Source organism: Martes martes (genome assembly GCF_963455335.1).
Source record: "Martes martes genome assembly, chromosome: 2".
In the NCBI taxonomy this organism is placed as follows: domain Eukaryota; kingdom Metazoa; phylum Chordata; class Mammalia; order Carnivora; family Mustelidae; genus Martes; species Martes martes.
The window spans coordinates 160,173,880-160,194,130 of record NC_137889.1 but is presented as its reverse complement, the minus strand read 5'-3'; the positions used below and the strand labels follow the sequence as shown (position 1 = coordinate 160,194,130).

General features: G+C 38.8%; 2 protein-coding genes across 3 annotated transcripts in view; one reads left to right on the top strand and one right to left on the bottom strand.

Annotated features, from left to right (window-relative positions):
* TBC1D19 (TBC1 domain family member 19) overlaps positions 1–20,251 on the bottom strand; it is a 161,249-nt gene that overhangs the window by 49,146 nt on the left and 91,852 nt on the right. For both annotated transcript variants that reach the window (XR_013966477.1, XM_080797659.1), the window contains exons 12-13: positions 17,110–17,184; positions 13,803–13,865 (exon numbers count right to left, since the gene is read on the bottom strand). Coding sequence is in view for 1 of the 2 variants with exons in the window: in XM_080797659.1 (XP_080653785.1) it covers positions 13,803–13,865; positions 17,110–17,184 (138 nt within the window). In the remaining variant the exon portion in view is untranslated. The remainder of the gene's footprint in view (positions 1–13,802; positions 13,866–17,109; positions 17,185–20,251) is intronic.
* On the top strand, positions 6,158–6,445 carry LOC308339149 (small ubiquitin-related modifier 2-like; the record flags this gene model as incomplete). The annotated part of the gene is made up of 1 exon (XM_080797603.1): positions 6,158–6,445. One exon carries the CDS (start codon positions 6,158–6,160, stop codon positions 6,443–6,445), a length of 288 nt encoding a protein of 95 aa, XP_080653729.1.

The window sequence follows — 20,251 nt, the reverse complement described above, 5'->3', positions numbered from 1 at the left end:
TACTGATCTTCAGTTGATTTTATAATATATATATTCCTGTGTTTAGTGTTGTAGCAATTTCGTGTTTAGGATCTAAACAATTTCGTGTTTAGGATCCTAAACACGTGTTTAGGATCTTTGCACAGGAAGGACCAAAAAATTTAACAAGTTAAATTAAAATTTTTGCCAAGCAGTAGATACTTAGTTTGTTTGGTTTCATTTGTTTTATATCTTTAATATTGGGTAACATTAACTGATCTGTTTCCCTTAGGAGTGAGTTCACAAAAAGGATCTATCACATCTAGACCTAAACTCGACTTAAGGAAATCTTGAGCCCTGTATAATGACAGCCAATAATTCCTAAAACTAAGACTTCAGATAAAAGAAGAAATCTTCCTTCTCAACAATGAAAAAAAAAATCAAACTGCATCAATGGAAAAACATATGATGTTAAGATAAGCATTTTCATTCAGTATCTACAGCATGGTATGCACTGGGACTAACACTGAGGACCAAAACACTATGGAATTTATATGGGAGAGACAATCTTAAATAATCAAGCCATAAGAAGAGCTATAAATATAAGGTATGGAAAGTACTACATAGTACTTTAAAAGAACACTTCAGATGGTCATGACCTTATTGTGTGTGTTTGTGTAGGGAAGTAGGGTGTAGGTAAGGGAAGGTATATGTCAGGAAGTGATATTTTAGCTGAGAGCTAAGGGAAAAATAAGAATTTACTTGGTGAAGAGGAGAGGGTAACATCTTTCACATCAAAGGAACTGTAGATCTGATGGCCCCGGGGTAGAAAGGAACACAGGGAACTTGAGGAGTGAAACAATCAGTAGTTGGAACACACTGGGGCAGAGAGTTCAGGACAGAGGTAAGCAATGCGGCAGGGGAGCTGGGCCAGGCATGTAAGGTCATGTAGGCCCCATGAGGGATTCTGGTCTTTTTTGGTTTTAATCACACAAGTGGCATGAACTGATTGGTGTTTTTAAAAGACCACTCTGGGCAATCAGGTAAGAAAAAGAAAAGACATCTGAATAGGCAGAAAAAAAAAGTCTTTATTTGTAGATGATCTTGAGACAGGGAAACTGAAGGGACCTCATGAGAAAAAAGAGTTGCTTTATTTTTTTCCCTTTGCTTCTTTTCCGGCTTCTATTCCTACTAGGACCTGCACCCCTGCCCTGTGCATGCCTTAATATATGTCCTCTTCATAAGGGATGAAGATTTAATGATTTCTTTGGAGGCTTCCAGCATGACAGATACCATCTAAGGAATGACCAGGTGAGGCCATCATGTGCATATTCCAGACCACTGTCACTGAGCACCTTGACACTAAAACCTTCTGGCTCTAGGGAATAAGTGACTATGATGGACACTTGGACCCTGTCCTTGTTTTGACCAGTTCCTGGATGCCTGAGAAGACACGTGTACCAGACCACAATGTCAATAAAAACCCAGGGCCCCAAACACAGGCTCCCTTGTTTCTTCTCTGAGGCTCCCAGACACTATCTGATCTGCTCACTCTCTACTCTTTCAGTAAACTCTGTTTTTGCCTCCTGCTGGCTCGAGTTTGATTTCCATCCCGTGTGCAGCCAAGGACCCTCTTGGCTGGTCCCATAGGACTCCCTCTGGGTCCTCAGACCCAGCTTGCCCGCATCATCTTGGCGACCACAAAGGGACCCACAGAGGAACATCGGTAACCCCAAATTGAGTCTGCGAAGCACAACTTGTCTTTTGGGAACTGGTAAGTTCCTCCTCTTGGAAACAGAGCTGGTTTAATGCTGACGTAATTTTTGTCTCTGTGCTTCGCGTTTTCTTCCTTCATTCTCCAGGAGGAAGAAAAACTGGGAAAACAGGTCTGTGAAGCTGTGTTTCTTACTCCCCACTCTCTCTGTGCTCTGAAACTCTTTTTACTCTGGCTTTCAGACAACTTCAAGGCTGTTAGTTGTCATGAGGGACTGAGTCACTCAGCTCTAAAGAAAAGGGACACTTGTTCCTTCCCACTGAAAGGTGTTCTGAGACAACTAAGGACCAAGGGGAGTATCAGAGATTATTTGAGACAGGTGTGGTCCCATAGAAAAACTTCTGCCCAACCACGGTAATCAATTTTTGGCTCACCCAGGGATATGCGTGCGCGCGCGCGCGCACACACACACACACACACATGCACACAATAAAGAGTGGTCCTGGTGCCCCCAGTGGCAGTGGGTTTTCAGCTTACAGGGATGAGACACATGGCATCTTGTTGGAGAAGGGAGGAGAAATGTGGCAAACTAGAATCTTCTGCTCCCTTTTGCTCAATATGCCAGACCCTATCACTCCTCTACGCCTGTATCTATCCCTCTGAATTTTTGCTTTTTCACCCACTGTTCACCCCATCATTGAGGAATTACATTGTCTGACCATAGTATTCAGCATTAGTAGGCTTCTCTATCCTTAAGAGATTATCTTTCCTTTCGGTTTCTAGGAAACTCCATGACTTCTGATTCATTTGGCTGGGGCCACTGTAGCCAATGACTTTCTCCTCTGCCTTAGATCTCTGGCATTCTGAACAATATTATCCTAGAATCTTATCCTCCCTGTGCCCTAATCTGACTCCATGCTTACGGTCCTAAATGGGAGCAAGAATGAGCATTCCCACAGATTCCCATTTGTTTCTTACATGATTAGGCACAATTTATGCTGAGAAGTTGAAAAAGAAGTTAATATTCTACTGTAATGGGGCTTGGTCCCAGAAGCACTTGGGGGACCAAGAGATCCAGCCTGCAAATGAGATTTTGAATTACAGTACCATTTTACAGCTTGATTTATACTATAAGAGGGAAAGGAAATGGAATGAAGTACTTTCTGGGTTACCTTTATGGTCCTGTATCAGGACTCCAAAGGACAATGTAGTTTGCATGGCCTGAGTTCCTAAATCAGTGGAGGCACTTGACATCCCGGAACTGATTTTGATGTTTAATCTGACTTGGGGGAAACCTACAGACCTTATAGTCTCATTGCTGCAGTTTAGAGCAGGGAATGAGACCATGCATAGTTAAGCCAGTTAATTCGATAAAGTAAGGAAAGAAACTCAAGGAAAGGATGAAAATCCAGCTTTCTTTAGAGGCTCTCTGGTGGAAGCTTTCCAGAAGTATACCAATACAGACGCCTATTCTCCAGAAGAGCAGTCACTGTTCGCTGTGCATTTTATCCTGCAATCTGCAGCAGATATCAGGGGAAAATGACAGAAGGCAAATGGTGGGCCCCAAACTCCTATGAACCAATTATTGGATATGGCTTTTGCTGTCTTTAATAATAGAGACAAGGCAGAGAAGGAGAACAAGTTTGCCCAACATAAATACCATGCCCAACTTTTGGCCACAGCACTGGTGATCACTGTATATGGAAACCTGTGAGGCCGGACTTGGGCAAAGGCACACCAGAGCCCCCAGCTCACAAAAGGCTGGGTCTCAATCAATATGCCTTCAGTAAGATGGACAGCCACTGGAAAAAGGATTGTCCCCATCTTGGAAGGAAGATGGGTTCAGTCCCAAAACTTTTGCTGGCCAAAGTTATGGAGGACTGAAGGGGCCTGAGCTCTCCCTATGACTCTTCCTGAACATCTCAACATAATGTACCAGGAGCCTCAGGCCATCTCTGATGGGGAAAGTAAGGATATTGAGTTTTTATTGGACACAGGAGCCATTTACTCTGTCCTGACTCAGCCTAATGGGCTTCTACCCCACGACTCCTGTATAGTTACTGGAACAGATGGATGGCCACAGGAGGAACAATCTACTTGTCCACTAGCTTGTGGCATGGGCTGTCTCTTGTTTTCACATAGCTTTCTCCTGATACCTGAATGCCCTACTCCCTTACTGGGAGCAACTCACTTGTTAAGCCACAAGCTATCATCCAAATAGGACTGACAGACCCAAATGTAGACAAAACAAAGTTTATAATGGTAATGGGCCTAAACATGCAAGTGGTAAATAACATTTATGTGCCAGACAGTATACCATCCCATATTACAATCAGAATAATGCCCAATGTATGGGAAACAGAAGTTCCCAGGCAAGCCAATAATGTTTTACCCATTGTTATCTTCCTAAGACGACGTGTAGAATATTCTTAGAATACCTAAAAAGGTATTCAGCCTCTAATTAAGAAATTTTTGAAATATGGATTATTAACTTCTTGTCAGTCACCCTGCAATATCCCCATTCTACCAGTTAAGAAGCCAAATGGGAAGTACTGTTTTACCCAGGATTTGAGTGCAATTATTGAGGCAATGATTCCTATTCATCCTATAGTCCTTAACCCTTATACTATACTGACACAAGTTCCTCCAGATGCAAATTAGTTTATGGTATTAGACTTAAAGGATGCTTTCTTCTGCATACCAGAACACCCTGACTCCCCATTGCTTTTTGCTTTTGAATGGACTGATCCTGATACTTGTGAGACCTCCCAGCTGATCTGGACAGTGCTGCCTCAGGAATTCACAGACAGCCCAGATTTGTTTGGGAATGCTTTAAAAAGGGAATGGAGGGGGGAGCAGGGGGATTTACAACTGATTAGTGGAACTCTACTTCAATATGTGGGTGGGTGATATATTGATTGACAGTCCAACAAAAGAGGATTCTGATGAAAACACAACCCTCACCCTTAACTTCTTAGGACAATGGGGATAGAGTATCTTTCCAGAAAACCCAGACTTCTAAGGAGAAGGTTCAACATCTGGGCTATGTCCTCACTCCAGGGGCACAGACACTGGCCCAGAACAGAAAAATCAGCCATACTGAATATTTTAGTACCTCAAGCAAAAAGGCAATTGAGAACCTTCTTAAGTGTGGTAGACTTTCGTTGCATTTGGATTCCAGCCAAACTCCTTTATAAAGCATTAGAAGGAAGTGATTTAGAATCCCTGGAATGAAATGATGACTGCCACCAAACCTTCAAAGGTATGAAAGAAAAACTGAGCACTGTTCCTATCTTGGGGCTCCCAAACTGGAAAAACCCTTCACCTCAAATGTGTGAGAAAGGAAAGGAATAGCTTTGTGTGTCCCAGCTCAAAAACTCAGACCCGTTCCTAGACTAGTAGCTTCTTTGTCTAAACAATTAGTTCTGGTAGCAGAAGGATGGCCAGGATGTTTATGAGCAATGGCTGTGACTGCCTACCTAGTTGGAGAGGCTAGCATATTTACTCTAGGAAAACATCTGGATGTCAGGATCCCACATCAAGTCCAAGGGGTTTTAGAAGCCAAAGGGCACAAATGCTTAAAAGGAGAGAGATTAGTGAGGTATCAGGCCCTCCTCCTTGACACCCCTGATGTAACTAACCCTCCAGGTGTGTGGAGGCTTAAACCCAGCTACCCTATTACCTGATGAAGGCAAGCAGGAGCTTCTAACCCACTCCTGTGCAGACACTGAACAACACATGTATTTAGGAAAGCCTGATTTAAAGGACAAATCTCTGCCCAATCCAGAGGCCGAATGGTTTGCAGATGGAAGTAGCTTCATGCATGAAGGAACCAGAAAAATTGGATATGTTATTGTCAGCCTACAGGATATAATTGAGGCAAAATCTTTCCCTCCCCATACTTCAGCACAAAAGCCCAAACTGATTGCTTTAATCTGAGCACTACAACTAGATAAAGGGTTAAAGTTAAATATATATACTGATTCTAAATATGGCTTCTTTATTTCATGCCCATGCAGCCATCTGGAAAGAAGGGATACTATCACATTCAAAAAGCTCCCTATGAAACATAAAGAGAAAATTTTAACATTATCAGAGGCTATACAGCTTCCTTGGGCAGGGCAGTTATAAAGGACACCAAACAGACCAAACCATAACGAGTACAGGAAATGATTTTGCGGATAGAATAGCAAAAGGGGCAGCAAGGAAGAAAGAGCTTGTTACACAGGTTTTAGCTTCCAGAAGGTCCTTTGCAAGAAAGAAACCCAAACTATACTCCCTCTGAGGCTCAATGGGCCTCACAAAAGGGATCTGAAATCGATTGGGATGGTATATATTAAATAACAAATATGTACTCCCCAAGGCACTCCAATGGAGAAGAATTAAGCCTTCTTCTGCCACTCCTGGTGCTGCTTGTGTGCTCGCTCGGTGTGGACCTGGCCCCTCTCTGGTGAAGCGGCAGCTGAGGAGACTCCAGTGCTCGCCATGGCCGAGGAAAAGCCCAAGGAAGAAGTCACGACTGAGAACAGCAATCATATTCATTTGAAGGTGGCGGGGCAGGATGGTTCTATGGTGTACTTTAAGATTAAGAGGCATACGCTACTTAGTAAACTGATGAAAGCCTACTGTGAACGACAGGGTCTGTCCATGACGCAGGTCAGGTTCCGATTTGACGGGCACCCGATCAAGGAAACAGACACACCAGCGCTGCTGGAGATGCAGGATGAAGATATAATCGATGTGTTCCAGCAGCAGACAGGAGGCATCTGCTAAAAAGGGAACTCGCTACTTTATTCCAGGACTCCATTCCTCCTGACCAAGAAGACATTCTCAGTTAGAAAACTGCAATTTGGTCCCATCACACCCCGACTACGGCAGTATAGTTTTCTCTATCCTTACATTTTCTCCTGCCCCATTCCCTTGGTGGACATAAAGTAATCAGATATCTGCACAAGCACATTGCCCTTTTATTTATTTTTTTAGCTAAATGGCCAATGGTATGTTTTGATCAACACCAAATGGAGATGGGATAGGGGAAAATACTGGTTCTGTGAGAATACCCCCTCCTTCCATTTGTGGCATGCTCAGTCAGCTCTTATCTTTATATTCCAGCAAGTTGTTTTGTTTTCACAGTTTAACAAAAAAAGAACAGCAAAGACATCTTTGCATGCCTTGTTTGATTGGAGAATTTTAATGTTTTTCATTTAGCATTGTAAAACCAAGGACAATTTTGTAACTTTTTTGTATGTAGCTGTTACATGTTAAGACGATCTGTCTTTAAGTGGGGATAAATTACTCTAAAAGAAATGAATCCTAGATTGTTTTCCTGTCAAGTCAAGCATCTTCTTGTTTAAATAAACTTCTTGTGCAAAATGAAAGAGAAAAGAAAAGAGAAGGAAAGAAGAGAAAAGAACTAAGCAAATCCATGACTCCACTCAGAAGTTACCAGAGCATGTGAGATTTGTGTCAGAAATGACCCAAGGTCCTATCCTATGCCTTCCCTATTAATTAAGTCAGTTCAGTTTAGAAGAACTTACCATGGGGAAGACTGGCTAACTGACTTCACTCAAATGCCGCCTTCTCTGGGATCTAAGTATCTGCTGGTTTATGTGGGTATGTTGACCGGGTAGGTAGGGACCTTCCCTGTTAGGACAGACAGGGCTTTAGAGGTTTCTAAGATCTTATTAAAGGAAGTCATACCTAGGTTTGAACTTCTCTGGAGTTTGCAAAGTGATAATGGACCCTCTTTAGCTGTTAAAATAACACAACAATTATCAGTGACTCAGTGATCATCTGTCTTAGAGGCCTCAATCTTCAGGAGAACTGGGCAAAATGAACGACGGCTTTAAATGAACTTTGGCAGAACTCTGCCAAACTCATGAAACATGGTGTAGGTGTTGCTGATTGCTTTTCTAACAATAAAAGTGGCTCCAAAGGGGAGTCTTAGATTGAACCCCTTTGCAATAACATATGGAAGACCTTTTCTCACTGCAACTTTATGGTTTGCTGAGGAACCCAATCACATTTTAAAATATATTACTAGTCTGGGTAAAGCACTAGTCTCTCCAAAAGTACGGGAAGAAAGTACTTCCAAACTCCGCTGAAGACAAACAGTCTGTGCCAATGCCATCAGGGAGCAAGATATCATTAAAAACATGGAGAAAGGGGTCACCAGAAGGTCAGCTCAAACCAAGGTGGGAATGGCCCTATCCACTTTGACTCAGCACCCCCAGAGCAGTACAGCTTAAAGGTATCTTTAGCTGGGTTCACTTGTCCAGAATCAAACCTGTCTCCCCTGAGTCTCTGCAGGAGCCAACTCTGATACTGCCTCCACGGGAAGAAGGGGACACACATGCCTGTGAGCCTGTCAACGAATTAAACTGTCTTTTCAAGAAAATACCTGCTGCAGTGTCTACCTGAAGCTCCTAGCATCCATCCACTCCTGAGAACCTGAGGAAAACACTAAAATTGCTGCTCTGATGGACCAATAAGTAAGGCTTGATGGCGCTTTTAAAATCTTTCACTTTTCTGAATTTACTCTTTACTTACCTATCTCTAGGGGAAACTACTGGCCCCAATTTATTTTTGCAATGGGCTCAACACTATGCTGACAGTTTACAGAAAAGTTCCTGCTGGATTTGTGGCCTCCTCCCTTTATCCAGCACCTCAGGCCTCCCATGGTGGGTTTCTCCTTTACAAGGCACAGACTGGCATTACTTACACCAATATGTAAAGGATATGGTTTTCCAGCCAGATTCAAGCATATACAGGGACATCTCTATCACTAACAGGAATGTTTCTTGTTGGCCTATGGTAAATATTACCTGGAATTCTCCAGGCCATAAAAGACCTTTTTCCTACCCCCAGACTGTCAAAATCATGACTGAATATGCCAACTCTAAGATTGAAAATAAGAAAGCATTGTGGGCAACAAGTAAATCTAATAATATGAGATATACTGAGGATGGTTATTTTCAAGTGTGGGATGAATTTATGTGGCTTACTCCTACCATAGGCCAATTAAACCAGAAAGCTCTTTTATGTTGGGAGCAAAGAAATCATTCCTACGACGCCTGGCCTAATAGCACCCGTAAATTAGGATGGCTCCCCCCAGAAGTTTGTACCCATATCATTATTTTACAAGCAACTGATTGGTTTGCTACTGACTGGATGAGACGACCAGGCATCAGATGGTTAGCACCTAATGGAACCCAATGGCTATGTGGCACAAATTTGTGGCCGTGGCTACCCCCTGGATGGATAGGGCGCTGTACCCTGGGCTTTCCCTGGATACAAGGGAAAGTGCGTAAAAAATTACCTATGCCTGCAAATTATCCCCATCTACTCCATCGCTGGACACGGTCAGTCTTCCACTGGTATGATCACCTGTTAGGTATTTTCCTGCCCCAAATAGGAATAGAAGATATAATCTGGCATGTAGAGGCCCTCACAAACTATACCACACATGCCCTTAATGATACTATGCTGGCACTTGGGCTATTAAATTCTGAAGTTACATTAATGAGAAAGGCTGTATTACAAAATAGGATGGCCTTAGACATAATAACAGCAGCTCAAGGAGGAACCTGTGCTATCATTAAGACTGAATGTTGTGTATATATCCCAGATAACTCAGCTAATATATCTAAACTTTTATCAGACATGCACACCCAAATTAAAGAAATGTCTGACTCCTCTAGTTCCCTCAACGATTGGATTTATTCCTGGTTTAGTGGAAATGGATGGTCTTGGTGGAAAAAACTTCTTTTACTAGTAGTAGCCATAATTCTGCTAGGGCTTTTTCTTTGCTGTGGGAGCTATTGTTGTTGCATGTTCTGCATAAATATGTCAGAAAAATTATCAGAACGGATATTCTCTAGGAGGCGCTCTATTTTAATGATGCGACCTCATGAACATCTCTGACAATCTACAAGTAGGGGACTTCATTTAATCGGGATTTTTATGCATTCCAATAGGCAGGGTCTACAATCCCTTTCAGCCTGAAGAAGCTACAGAAGATGAGACCTTCGCCCTTCAACACCCCTTAAGACTAGGAGTATGAAAATCCCATACCAGGGAATGAGACAGGGAAACCAAAAGGGTCCCATGAGGAGGGGAAAGAAAAAAAAAAAAGTTAGTTTTTTTTTTTTCCCCTTTGCTTCTTTTTCTGGCTTCTATTCTTGCTAGAACCTGCACCCTGCCCTATACATACCTTAATGTATGTCCTCCTTGTAAAGGGCAAAGAGTTAATGATTTCTCTGGAGTCTTCCAGCACAACAGATACTATCTAAGGAATGACCGGGTGAGGCCATTATGTGTACATTATAGACCACTGCCTCCAACACCCTGATGCCAAGACCCCTGGCTCCAGGGAATAAGTGACTTATGATGGACACCTGAACCCTGTCTTCATTCTAATCAGTTTCTGGATGCCTGAGAAGACACATGCACCACACCACAATCATCAATAAAAATCTCAGATCCCAAGCAAAGACTCCCTCTTTTCATTTCTGAGTCACCCAGATTCTCCATCTGTATCTGTTCTCTCAACCTTCAATAAATTCTGCTTTCACCTCCTTCTGGCTCATGTTTTATTTCCATCCTGTGTGAAGCCAAGGACCAGCTAAGAGGGTCTGAGTCCTCAGACCCAGCCCACCTACATCAATGTGAACTAATAAACATAAAAATCCTAAAGACGCCACCAACAAGCTGCTAGAACTAACTAATCAACCAATTCAGGAAAGTTGCAGGATATAAAACCAACACCAGGAAACAGTTGCACTTCTTTTTTTAAAATATGTTTATCTGAGAAAGAGAGAGAGCATAAGAGAGCGGGAGAGGGAGAAGAAGAGGGAGAAAGCAGATTCCCGGCTGAGCAGGGAGCCCAACACAGGGCTCAATCCCAGGACCCTGAGATCATGCCCTGAGCTGAAGGCAGACACTTAACAGACTGAGCCACCCAGGTGCCCAACAGTTGCATTTTTATACACTAATAACAAAACAGTTAAAAACAACAACAACACAATAATCACATTCACAATAACATCCAAAAGAATAAGATACTAAGGAATAAATTTACCCAAGGAGGGAAAGATTTTTTACACTGGTAAATATCAGACTTTGATGAAACAAACTCAAGAAGACACAAATGGAAACGAAAAATCCCTGTTCATGGATCAGTAAAAATAACATTGTTGAAATACTGATAACCCAAAAGCCATCTACAGATACAATGGAAACCCTATCAAAATTCCAGTGGCATTTTTCACAGAAATAGAAAACCTGATCCTAAAACTTTGTATAAAGACGAAGGACCCTGAATAGCTAAGGCAGTCTTGAGAAAGAACAACAAAGCCAGAGGCATCACACTTCCTGATTTCAAACTGCACTTTGAAGCTACAGTAATCAAAACCATATGGCACTGGTATAAAAACAGACACAGAGACCAATGGAACAGAATCAAAGAGCACAGAAATAAACTCCTGCATATACAGTCAACTCATATTTGACAAGGGAGCTGAGAATACTCAATGCAGAAAGGATAGTACTTCAATAAATGGTGCTGGGAAAACCAGATAATGACATACAGAAGAATGGAATTAGACCCCTGTTTTACATCACTCACAAAAATAAACTTAAAATGAATTAAAGACTTAAATTTAAGACCTGAACCATAAATCTTCTACAAGAAAACATAGAGAAAATCTCCTTGACATTGATCTTGGCAATGGTTTCTTGGATATAATGCCAAAAGCACAAGGAACAAAAGCAAAAATAAATAAGTGAGACTCCATCAAACGTGAATTTGCTTATTTGTTTACTGACTTGGTTGGAATATTTTATTGAAGTTCATTTCTCTCACAATGTGAAGTCTCTGATGTATGTCAGAGGGCACAGCCTTGCCTATGCAGTCACTCCTCAATAACAAGTTTTGACAGGGCTCTCTCTAATTGTCTCCCTTTCTCTGACCTCTCTGCTAAGCTTTCTGCCCCTGCCTGTATCACAACCAGATGTTAAGCTCCACTAACTGCTAGGTGATGCTCTACTGTTTCAACAATGTTCTCGGGCATAAATTGTACCACAGTGTGACACAATTAAATTTTGAATCCTTTACCGAAGTCATTTTTGAAGCCAGTCTTTGAAATTTGTTACTACCCTGGCAAGGCTCTTTCCAGCTGTCTCTCTCTCTCTGGTCTCTCTGGTAAAGTAGGTGGCTTGTAGTTTTAGCTCATTACCCTTATGAAGCTAATTGCCTCCTCTTAATTGCCTATCGGTAAAATCTTCATTATTTTAAGAAGCCCATTAAGCTTGAACTTTCCCACATTCCATTTAAGGTCAGTTCTTTGTGGACAGCTTCATTAGTCTCTTTTCTTATGTCCCTGGACAAAATCTCTTGAGTCACCGCTCTGGAGCTAGGGGTAGGGACAGTGGCCCACTTCTGATTTCTGAGAAGGGCACTGGTTGGCTACAGTAACTTCTAGTGTTCTCAGCTTGCCTCTCCCAGTGAGGAACTACCACCCTATAAGCAAACTAGGGTGAGGGAAGTGGGGCTCCAGTATTCCCAGCCTATTGAGAGCAGGTAGAGCATCTGGGGCAGATGCCTGCTCCATGAGTGGAGGCTAGGTGGAAGAAGGGAGCTTATAACTTCTTGGCAGCAATATTCTGGAATTTAGCATCTGCAACAAAGAGCTAAAGGATATGAGAAATACTAGCTATGTACACCTTCTGTAGAGCTACTATAGCCCTTGACTGGAAGTTAGAGGAAAAGGGAGCCCCATCTTCTTGGTCACACTCAGATGAATTGAAGCTTCTGTCTTGTTGATCTGGGGGTGAGGGGATGGAGAGAGTGTCATGGCTCAAGCGCCACAGACTGTTCTTCTTGGAACTTAGTAGCTTCTCTTGAGCAATTTTCTTTTTATTTTTTTCTGATTTGATGTATAACCTTAGGACCATTTTCAGATACTTAAAATGTTTCTGTTTTTAAAATAATTTTCACCAGTTATGGTTTTTCTGCTGGGGATGGTTCCATGCGACTCTTCTAAAAGTGATAACATCCATTCAATTTTCTTAAGTTTAGAGGTAATCAGTAAAATAACAATCTATAAATGAAATTCAGAATTTAACTGATTACTAACAATTAGACACTAGGGTATAATACTGGTGCCATAAGTAAATAAACTTTCAGATTTTTGTATTTTCTAATTTTAATTAATAACCGACTTTACATTAAAAATAGAATTTTAAAACATTATTTTTTAAACTAAAAAACATAATCACATATGTGAAATCATTAAAATCCTCTTAAATTTGTTTCTAGGTTATTTTAAACTTTAATTTTATCAATGAAGTCTTTGGATTTCAGTTCTTTGAATGAATGATTAATTAAACCTTGAGAGATTCTTTTCTAACTCTTTTTCTTATATAGAAGCATACTACTACCACTATTAATAAGAGAAATCTGCTAATCCAAATAGCTGGAACTGATTTATATTTAATCAAGCTGAAATTGCTATGTGAAAACTAGATATTTATAAAATGACATTTATATTGAACACTCAAAATAAAATTATTAATATCTATGTGTGATCTTTTAAAAAAGAATATCATCTAGGCAATTCTTTAGAAATTATACATTTTCTACTTATGACAAAATGTTTTAATTTTAGTAGATATGAAAAAGACTTAGGTAAGGACCAAAACATCTACAACATCAGTACATGAAATGATCAAAGAATAATCAAGACACCTCAAATTGATTTCAAAACATTTAATTATTTATTCAATACTTTTAATAGAAAAGTGTCATGTAAAATGCTTTTTCTAAACATCTTGGATTCCCTTAAGTATGAATTTAATACCCAATTTAAGGCTCTGTGCCTATACCTCTCTTGGTCATAGCAAATATGACCAAAAGAAACAGTCCAAACACTCATTTGAGAACTCTTAATCTCCCACACAATTCCACATAAGAACAAATGTTAACCTTATTCTAAACTTAGAATATTTGATAAAAAACCAATATGGCTTAGATTTCAGGAGGATTCAGTTAAAAACAGAGATACCTCCTAAAGTATGCTGAGTTAGAGCACTTAAAACAAGAACATTATATACTTTGATTTTTTTGACTTACCTGATACAAATAATCTTCAAATACAAAATAATAATCATCGTTGCTTGCTGTCAACTTCACATCCTATAATTAAAGGTAGAGAGTATAGAAAAGAACCTAAAGGAGTATGTCTATAGTACTATGACATAAATGCATTATCTAGAAATAATACTGTAATGATTTTACTTACATATGATTATAAATGTGTCAGTTAGATTTCATCACTGCTATAAATTTACTTGACTAATACATGTGACACATTATTGGACCTCAATTGTTCACAACTTTTTAGGTTCCATTAGAAATTCCTTATTATTTATTTTAATTTTTATCTTCTTTAATCTGATTTTTAAGTGTCTTAAAGTTGGAAAAGCAGATGTATCACAACAACCAGAAGAAACCATAACAAGTTAGCTCCAAATTACTGTTCCAAAATCATTGGCTACTGTTCAAGTTCACATTCTTGCCATTACCTTGAAATACCAAACATCTTTCACATGACAGTGATTATTCATTTCCAAGTCATTGCATATTACCCAATGAACAACTGCTACCTTCAAAAAGTCTATAATCACACCGGCAAGAAAACATATGTAGTAGAAATATGGGAACAATTAGAAAGAAAAATTAAAGAAATCCAAGATAATATTGCTCAATCTATAAATTTCAACCAGGCTATTGAGCAAAGCAGCAATCAAGGGAGGATGAAATGAATCATGGATGATCCTGGAGGGAGTGAATATGTGCTAAGTCTAGAAAAATTTAAAGACACAAATTAAGAGAAAAGAAAGGGGTCAGTCTTCTAAATCAGAAGATAATACAGGTAGAGATAGAGATCATACATTCTCAATAGGGATGACATTACCTCCAAGGGGGTGAGAATTAGCTCCCTGAGTCCAAAAAATTTCATTATTACAATGGTTTATAGACCTCTAAATCTCACTCTTTGGTATTTTTTTTTATATTAGAGAAAAATTAATTTTTCTCTTTAGGGAGCTAATAATGAAGAAAAGGTCGAGAAACTCTGGTATAAACTGTCAGGTCATAGTAGGTGGTTCAAAACTGTGGAAAGTGTGGAAACGAGGCAACTTTGTGGGAAAAAAAAATTCAGTCCAGAGAGAACAATTTAATAATTTAGCTTAGGGAGGGTTTGGTGATGTTCTAAATTTAGTATTGCCTTGTTCCATCCATTCCTTCAACCACTAACATAATTTTATTTTATTTTCAGTTAAATTAAGAATTAGTCTTTGCCATAGGGAGCTTTAATGAAACTTCAAATAATTTTTTTTAAATGCCCATTCCTTCAAAAGCTGACTTTAATAACATTTGGAGTTGCTCCAAAAAGATCAGCAAAGCTCAACACACTCAAGTCAGGAACAAGCAGAGACAGATATCTTCCTAAAAATACTTGTGCTATATGGATAGTCAGGATTGATTCTACTAACTTACAATTAATTTTTCAAATACAAACTGTTTACTTCTTCCTTTACTGATTCAAACTGAAATTCATCTCGGCAAGAAAGAGAATTCTCATGCTAGCCCTCCCTGACTTTCTGAACTTCTTTTTTGAGTCTTCTTTCTTTTGAATAGAAAAAGAGGTTGAAAGGTCTGAAAGTCCTGAAGATCTCTTAGGCTAGTGCTAAAATAATCCCCTGAGGATGACTAATTGACCTCAGTTAACAATAGTATCTGTGATCCAAACCTATGTAAAACTTCTGAGAGAGGCAAGACTTTGCTTCCTGTAGTGAATAGTGCTTTAAAAAGTATGATTGTGAAGTCAGATTATCTACATTCAAATCTTGACTTTGCTACTTAATATGTGAATTTAGTTAATTAATCTTTCTTTACTTCAGCTCCCTCCATATGTAAAATGGTAAAAGAAGAGTACTTCCTATTTTGCTATAACACATGTCAGTATGTGGCTGGGGGGTAAGGGAATGATATATGTTATAACATGGAAACTGTGTTGGTTCATATGCAACTTTTCTTTTAATAGAGGTGCCAAAATTGCAAGAGTGGAATTAGAACCTTTGGCAAGAAAGGAAAAATGCCTTTAGCTCAGTGGCTGCACAGGCATGAGCCTTTATAATTGCATTTCAAGAAAATTAAAAATAAAAGACCATATGAGGGGCTCCCTCTTCAGACAGGCACACCCCTGGCCTACACATCTCCTAGTTGCTGTACTTCCTCTTGTGCCCACCTTAACAGCAGCACCAGGGGCCCAGCACACCACTTCCATCTGGATTCTGTTAGCATTTCTACTTCATTATATTTGTACATTTTTAGTATCTCCTGCAGGAGCAGCCTGCTGGAGCTGTCCAATTCATCTTCCAAACCATCAATAATTGTTTTTGTTAGTATTCTGGTTATAAAGTTGCAAAAGTTACCCCAACGCTATTTTTCCAAGGAGCTCTATTATCTTTAATGTATGGTTTTACTGAATGTATGGCTTTTTCTCAGGGGGAAAAAATGCATTTATCTATAAATGATACCTAAATGCTGGTATCTGATACTCTTAAGATAGCTTTCAGGATCAAGGATAATCTATGTGAAGAGTTTGGAACAGTGTTTGGCACATGGTAGATAGTCACTAAATGCCAATCGTTATTAGCCTTGGTCAAGTTCTACCCATAAAAATCTTCAGGTCTTCAATGTGTTTTCTCTCTCCCATTTTTGAGGCCTGAAATAATATGCCCTTCTTCTCTATCTTACGAGTCCTAAATTAAAAATCCAAGTCTTTTATTAATCTAGAATCAGGCATAGCCTATTTCATGCTTACACTATCTGTATCTCAACACTCAATTCAGTATCAGATGCCTGGAACAAAAACTCAATGTATCCCTATCATAAAACTTGACACGTGCTTGACCAGATGTCTAAAACTATAAAAAATTAAAAATAAAAATGAATTCAACACAAGAGAATAAGCAAGTAGCCCCTAAAGAATCATTAGATAAATAAGATAAAAATATTAGTCTAATTTTGACTCTGAAAAATACAGTCTTATTTTTTCAGTTGCATTTTTATTTGGTTTGTGTGGAAAACTTGAATTTATAGGAAAAAGGAATGTTTATCATTCTTTTAATCAAAAAAATGGGAGTATCAGGAAAGAATCATGAGGACAGCTTCAAAGGGAAGGAGGATAATATTGACTGGAGACTAAATATTTTGAAAATGAACCTTACCTTTATAGGTACAATGATCACTTAAAATTATTTTTAAGATTAACATGTATTATCATACAAAGTATAGGTCCTATTGTTAAAGACTCACAATGATTGTTTAATGATATTACTGAAGTGAAAAAACTGTGTACACTTTTACTTACTTTATAGATTAGACTGTCCACCAAAAGGTCATGTTGTATTACATTGGTCTTAAGCTGCTCATAATACAAGATATCCTAGATTTAAAAGTAAGACAAACATACAAAATTAAAGGTCAATCACATTTATAAAGTCAACCTCAAATTTTAATAAATAATATTCATTAATAGTATCATAAACACTAAGAGGACTTCATTTTATTCGCTTCTATATTCTCCATGCCTGGCCAATAGTAGATACTCAATAAATATACCTAATCCTATCACTTAGGATAAGAATTGGGGACCTGGTAGGTATTTAATCAATGTTTGCTAAACTGATTAACTATTACTTAACTTTAATAGCAAATACAGTAATATTTATTAATTATTAGATGCTAGAAACTGTTTCACCCACCATACATGTTAACTCATTTAATCCCATACCAATAAAATAGTTCAGTGATCATTATTCCCAATTGTATTTGAGAAACAGACCCAGAGAAGAAAGCAAATTACTGTCAAAGGCCACAAAGGTAGTAAGAGTTGATTCCAGGAAACCTGGCCTGGAATCTATGCAAAAACCCAGAAGGACACTCTATACTGCTTTCCTAATATCTAAATTATTATAAAATAAAAAGGTTAAAATTCTTAAATCATCCCAGCAAGTAAAAGCAATCACATAGCATATGAAAGAAGTCAGGGTTTTTTTTTTTTTTTTTAAATATTAGAATATGGTCCCATAACACCATAAAATCTGATTAACAGTATGTAGTGAAAAGATTAGGCTAATTTTTTTTTAAAGATTTTATTTATTTATTCGACAGACAGAGATCACAAGTAGGCAGAGAGGCAGGCAGAGAGAGGAGGAAGCAGGCTCCCTGTGAAGCAGAGAGCCCTATGCGGGGCTCAATCCCAGGATCCTGGGATCATGACCTGAGCCGAAGGCAGAGGCTTTAACCCACTGAGCCACCCAGGTGCCCCTAGGCTAATGTTTAATTTAATAGATAATAAGATATAGAAGACAGAGAGGGAAGATGGAAAGGAGAGAAAAAAGGGGGGAAAGAAAAAATAGCAAAGGAGGGAGGGAAAGAGGGAAGAAGGATTTGAGACTATAATCCAGTTAAGCATCAGGTTAATGTTGGTCAGGGCATTCAAGAAATAGAATGAAGGTAAGAATCAAGTGGATAATAGTTGTCTTAAAGACAGATGGAAATATCATCTCATTGCTTTAGCTGGCCCTTGTGTTTCTCCAATCCCTCCATTCATCTCTCAGGCACTTTTAGCTCTGGTTTCTGCTGATATTCAAACACTGCTTAGCTCCACTACACACCAATCTGTATGATTCTTTCTGAAGACATTTCTTCAGACAAGTAAGAGGTGAGGGACAGGGTCATTAGGGACAAAGAATATCTGTTGTGAGCAGCTGCTTTAGCAGGATGGTGTCTGACCCTATGTTTCATGAAATATGATTTCTTAATCTTGAAAGATGCTTAATACACAGTTCTCTGATTTGGGCTAAAATGCTCTTTGCCTAAAGATAATCTGGAGATTTACTGGCTATTTTTAGTCATTTTAATTTCAATAAAAAAGCCTTACTTTGCTCTTATTTATGATGCTTTGATTTCTTAACTAAGGCAAAATTATTTTGTTATTTTATTTAACTTCCACTGTATCTATTGAATCTATTTCTCTCACTAGAATGAAGAACATTCTTAAAGACAGGAACAGTACCTAATTCAAATATCAATCCTCAACAACTGACAAAGAGCCTAGTATTATATTTTAATGTTTTCTAGAGTGGAAAAGCTAGTAAGTCTAGAGTTCTGCCTCTTTTAAAAAAAAATCAAATAAATTTAAAATCACAAACTGATATGTGACTGTTAAGGAACTAAGACAATCTAAAGCTGGATAAAGAAAAAGGTAACAATCCTTCTTTTTCCCGTTCTGCCTTCCCAAAGAAACTACTGTTATTTGCATTGTATTTGTAATATTATTAGTAACTTGTACTTTTCCATAGCTTTCTCTATGCTTGTATAAATATATACTTATATGTAGGGGTTTTGATTGTCATTTTTAAAAAAAATTATATTTATTTATTTGACAGAGAGAGAGAGAGATCACAAGTAGGCAGAGAGGCAGGCAGAGAGAGAGGGGGAAGCAGGCTTCCTGCTGAGCAGGGAGCCTGATGTGGGGCTTGATCCCAGCACCCCAAGATCATGACCTGAGGCAAAGGCAGAGGATTAACCCACTGAGCCACCGAGGCACCCCTTGATTGTCATTTTTTAAACATAAACTGGTATCACACTGTACTCATTATTCAGTTTCTCTAAATTAGCTATATAGAAAGATCATCCCTCTAGGTTAATAGGTATACATCTATCTTTCTTCTTAATACCTATATACACTTTAATATTTTTAAAGCTGTGCCATAGACAGATCACCATTCCATAGACAGATCACCATTTATTTAATCATTCTCTTATAGATGGATACTGAAGTGCTTGTCACTACAAGTAACACTGTAAGAACGATCCTTATTCACATGTGCTTTTGTATGGGATATACCGGCAAAGGAAGGATTATAGGCTGAAGGTTAAATATGTATCTTTAGCTGGACTACAGTTTGCCTGATCATTTTCCAAAAATCATCAGTTCAAATTCCCACCAGCAACACATGAGAGCAAAAGTTTACCTATATCCTCACCACTTTTAACTTTCTCACAGATGGGAAATGGGTTTTTTTTTTTTTAAAGATTTTATTTATTTGAGAAAGAATGAGAGAGAGAGAGAGAGAGAGAGAGCATTAAGGGGTGGGGGAGGGTCAGAAGGAGAAGCAGACTCCCCACCAAGCAGGGAGCCTGACACAGGACTCAATCCCAGGACTCCAGGATCACGACCTGAGCCGAAGGCAGTAGCTCAACCAGGTGAACCACCCAGGTGAAAAATGAGGTCTTAACTGTTGTGTTAATTTGCACTTTCCCAAATATCAATAAAGTTGAACATCTTCTCATATGTTTACTGAGCATTTGAATTTATACTTCAAAGATATGTCTTTTATAACATTTCCCTATTTTTCTATTAGATTATATTTATTTTGTTATTTTTTGGGGGGGGCTATTTATAATGAGGACTAACCCTTTGTCATTTGTATTACAAATACTTT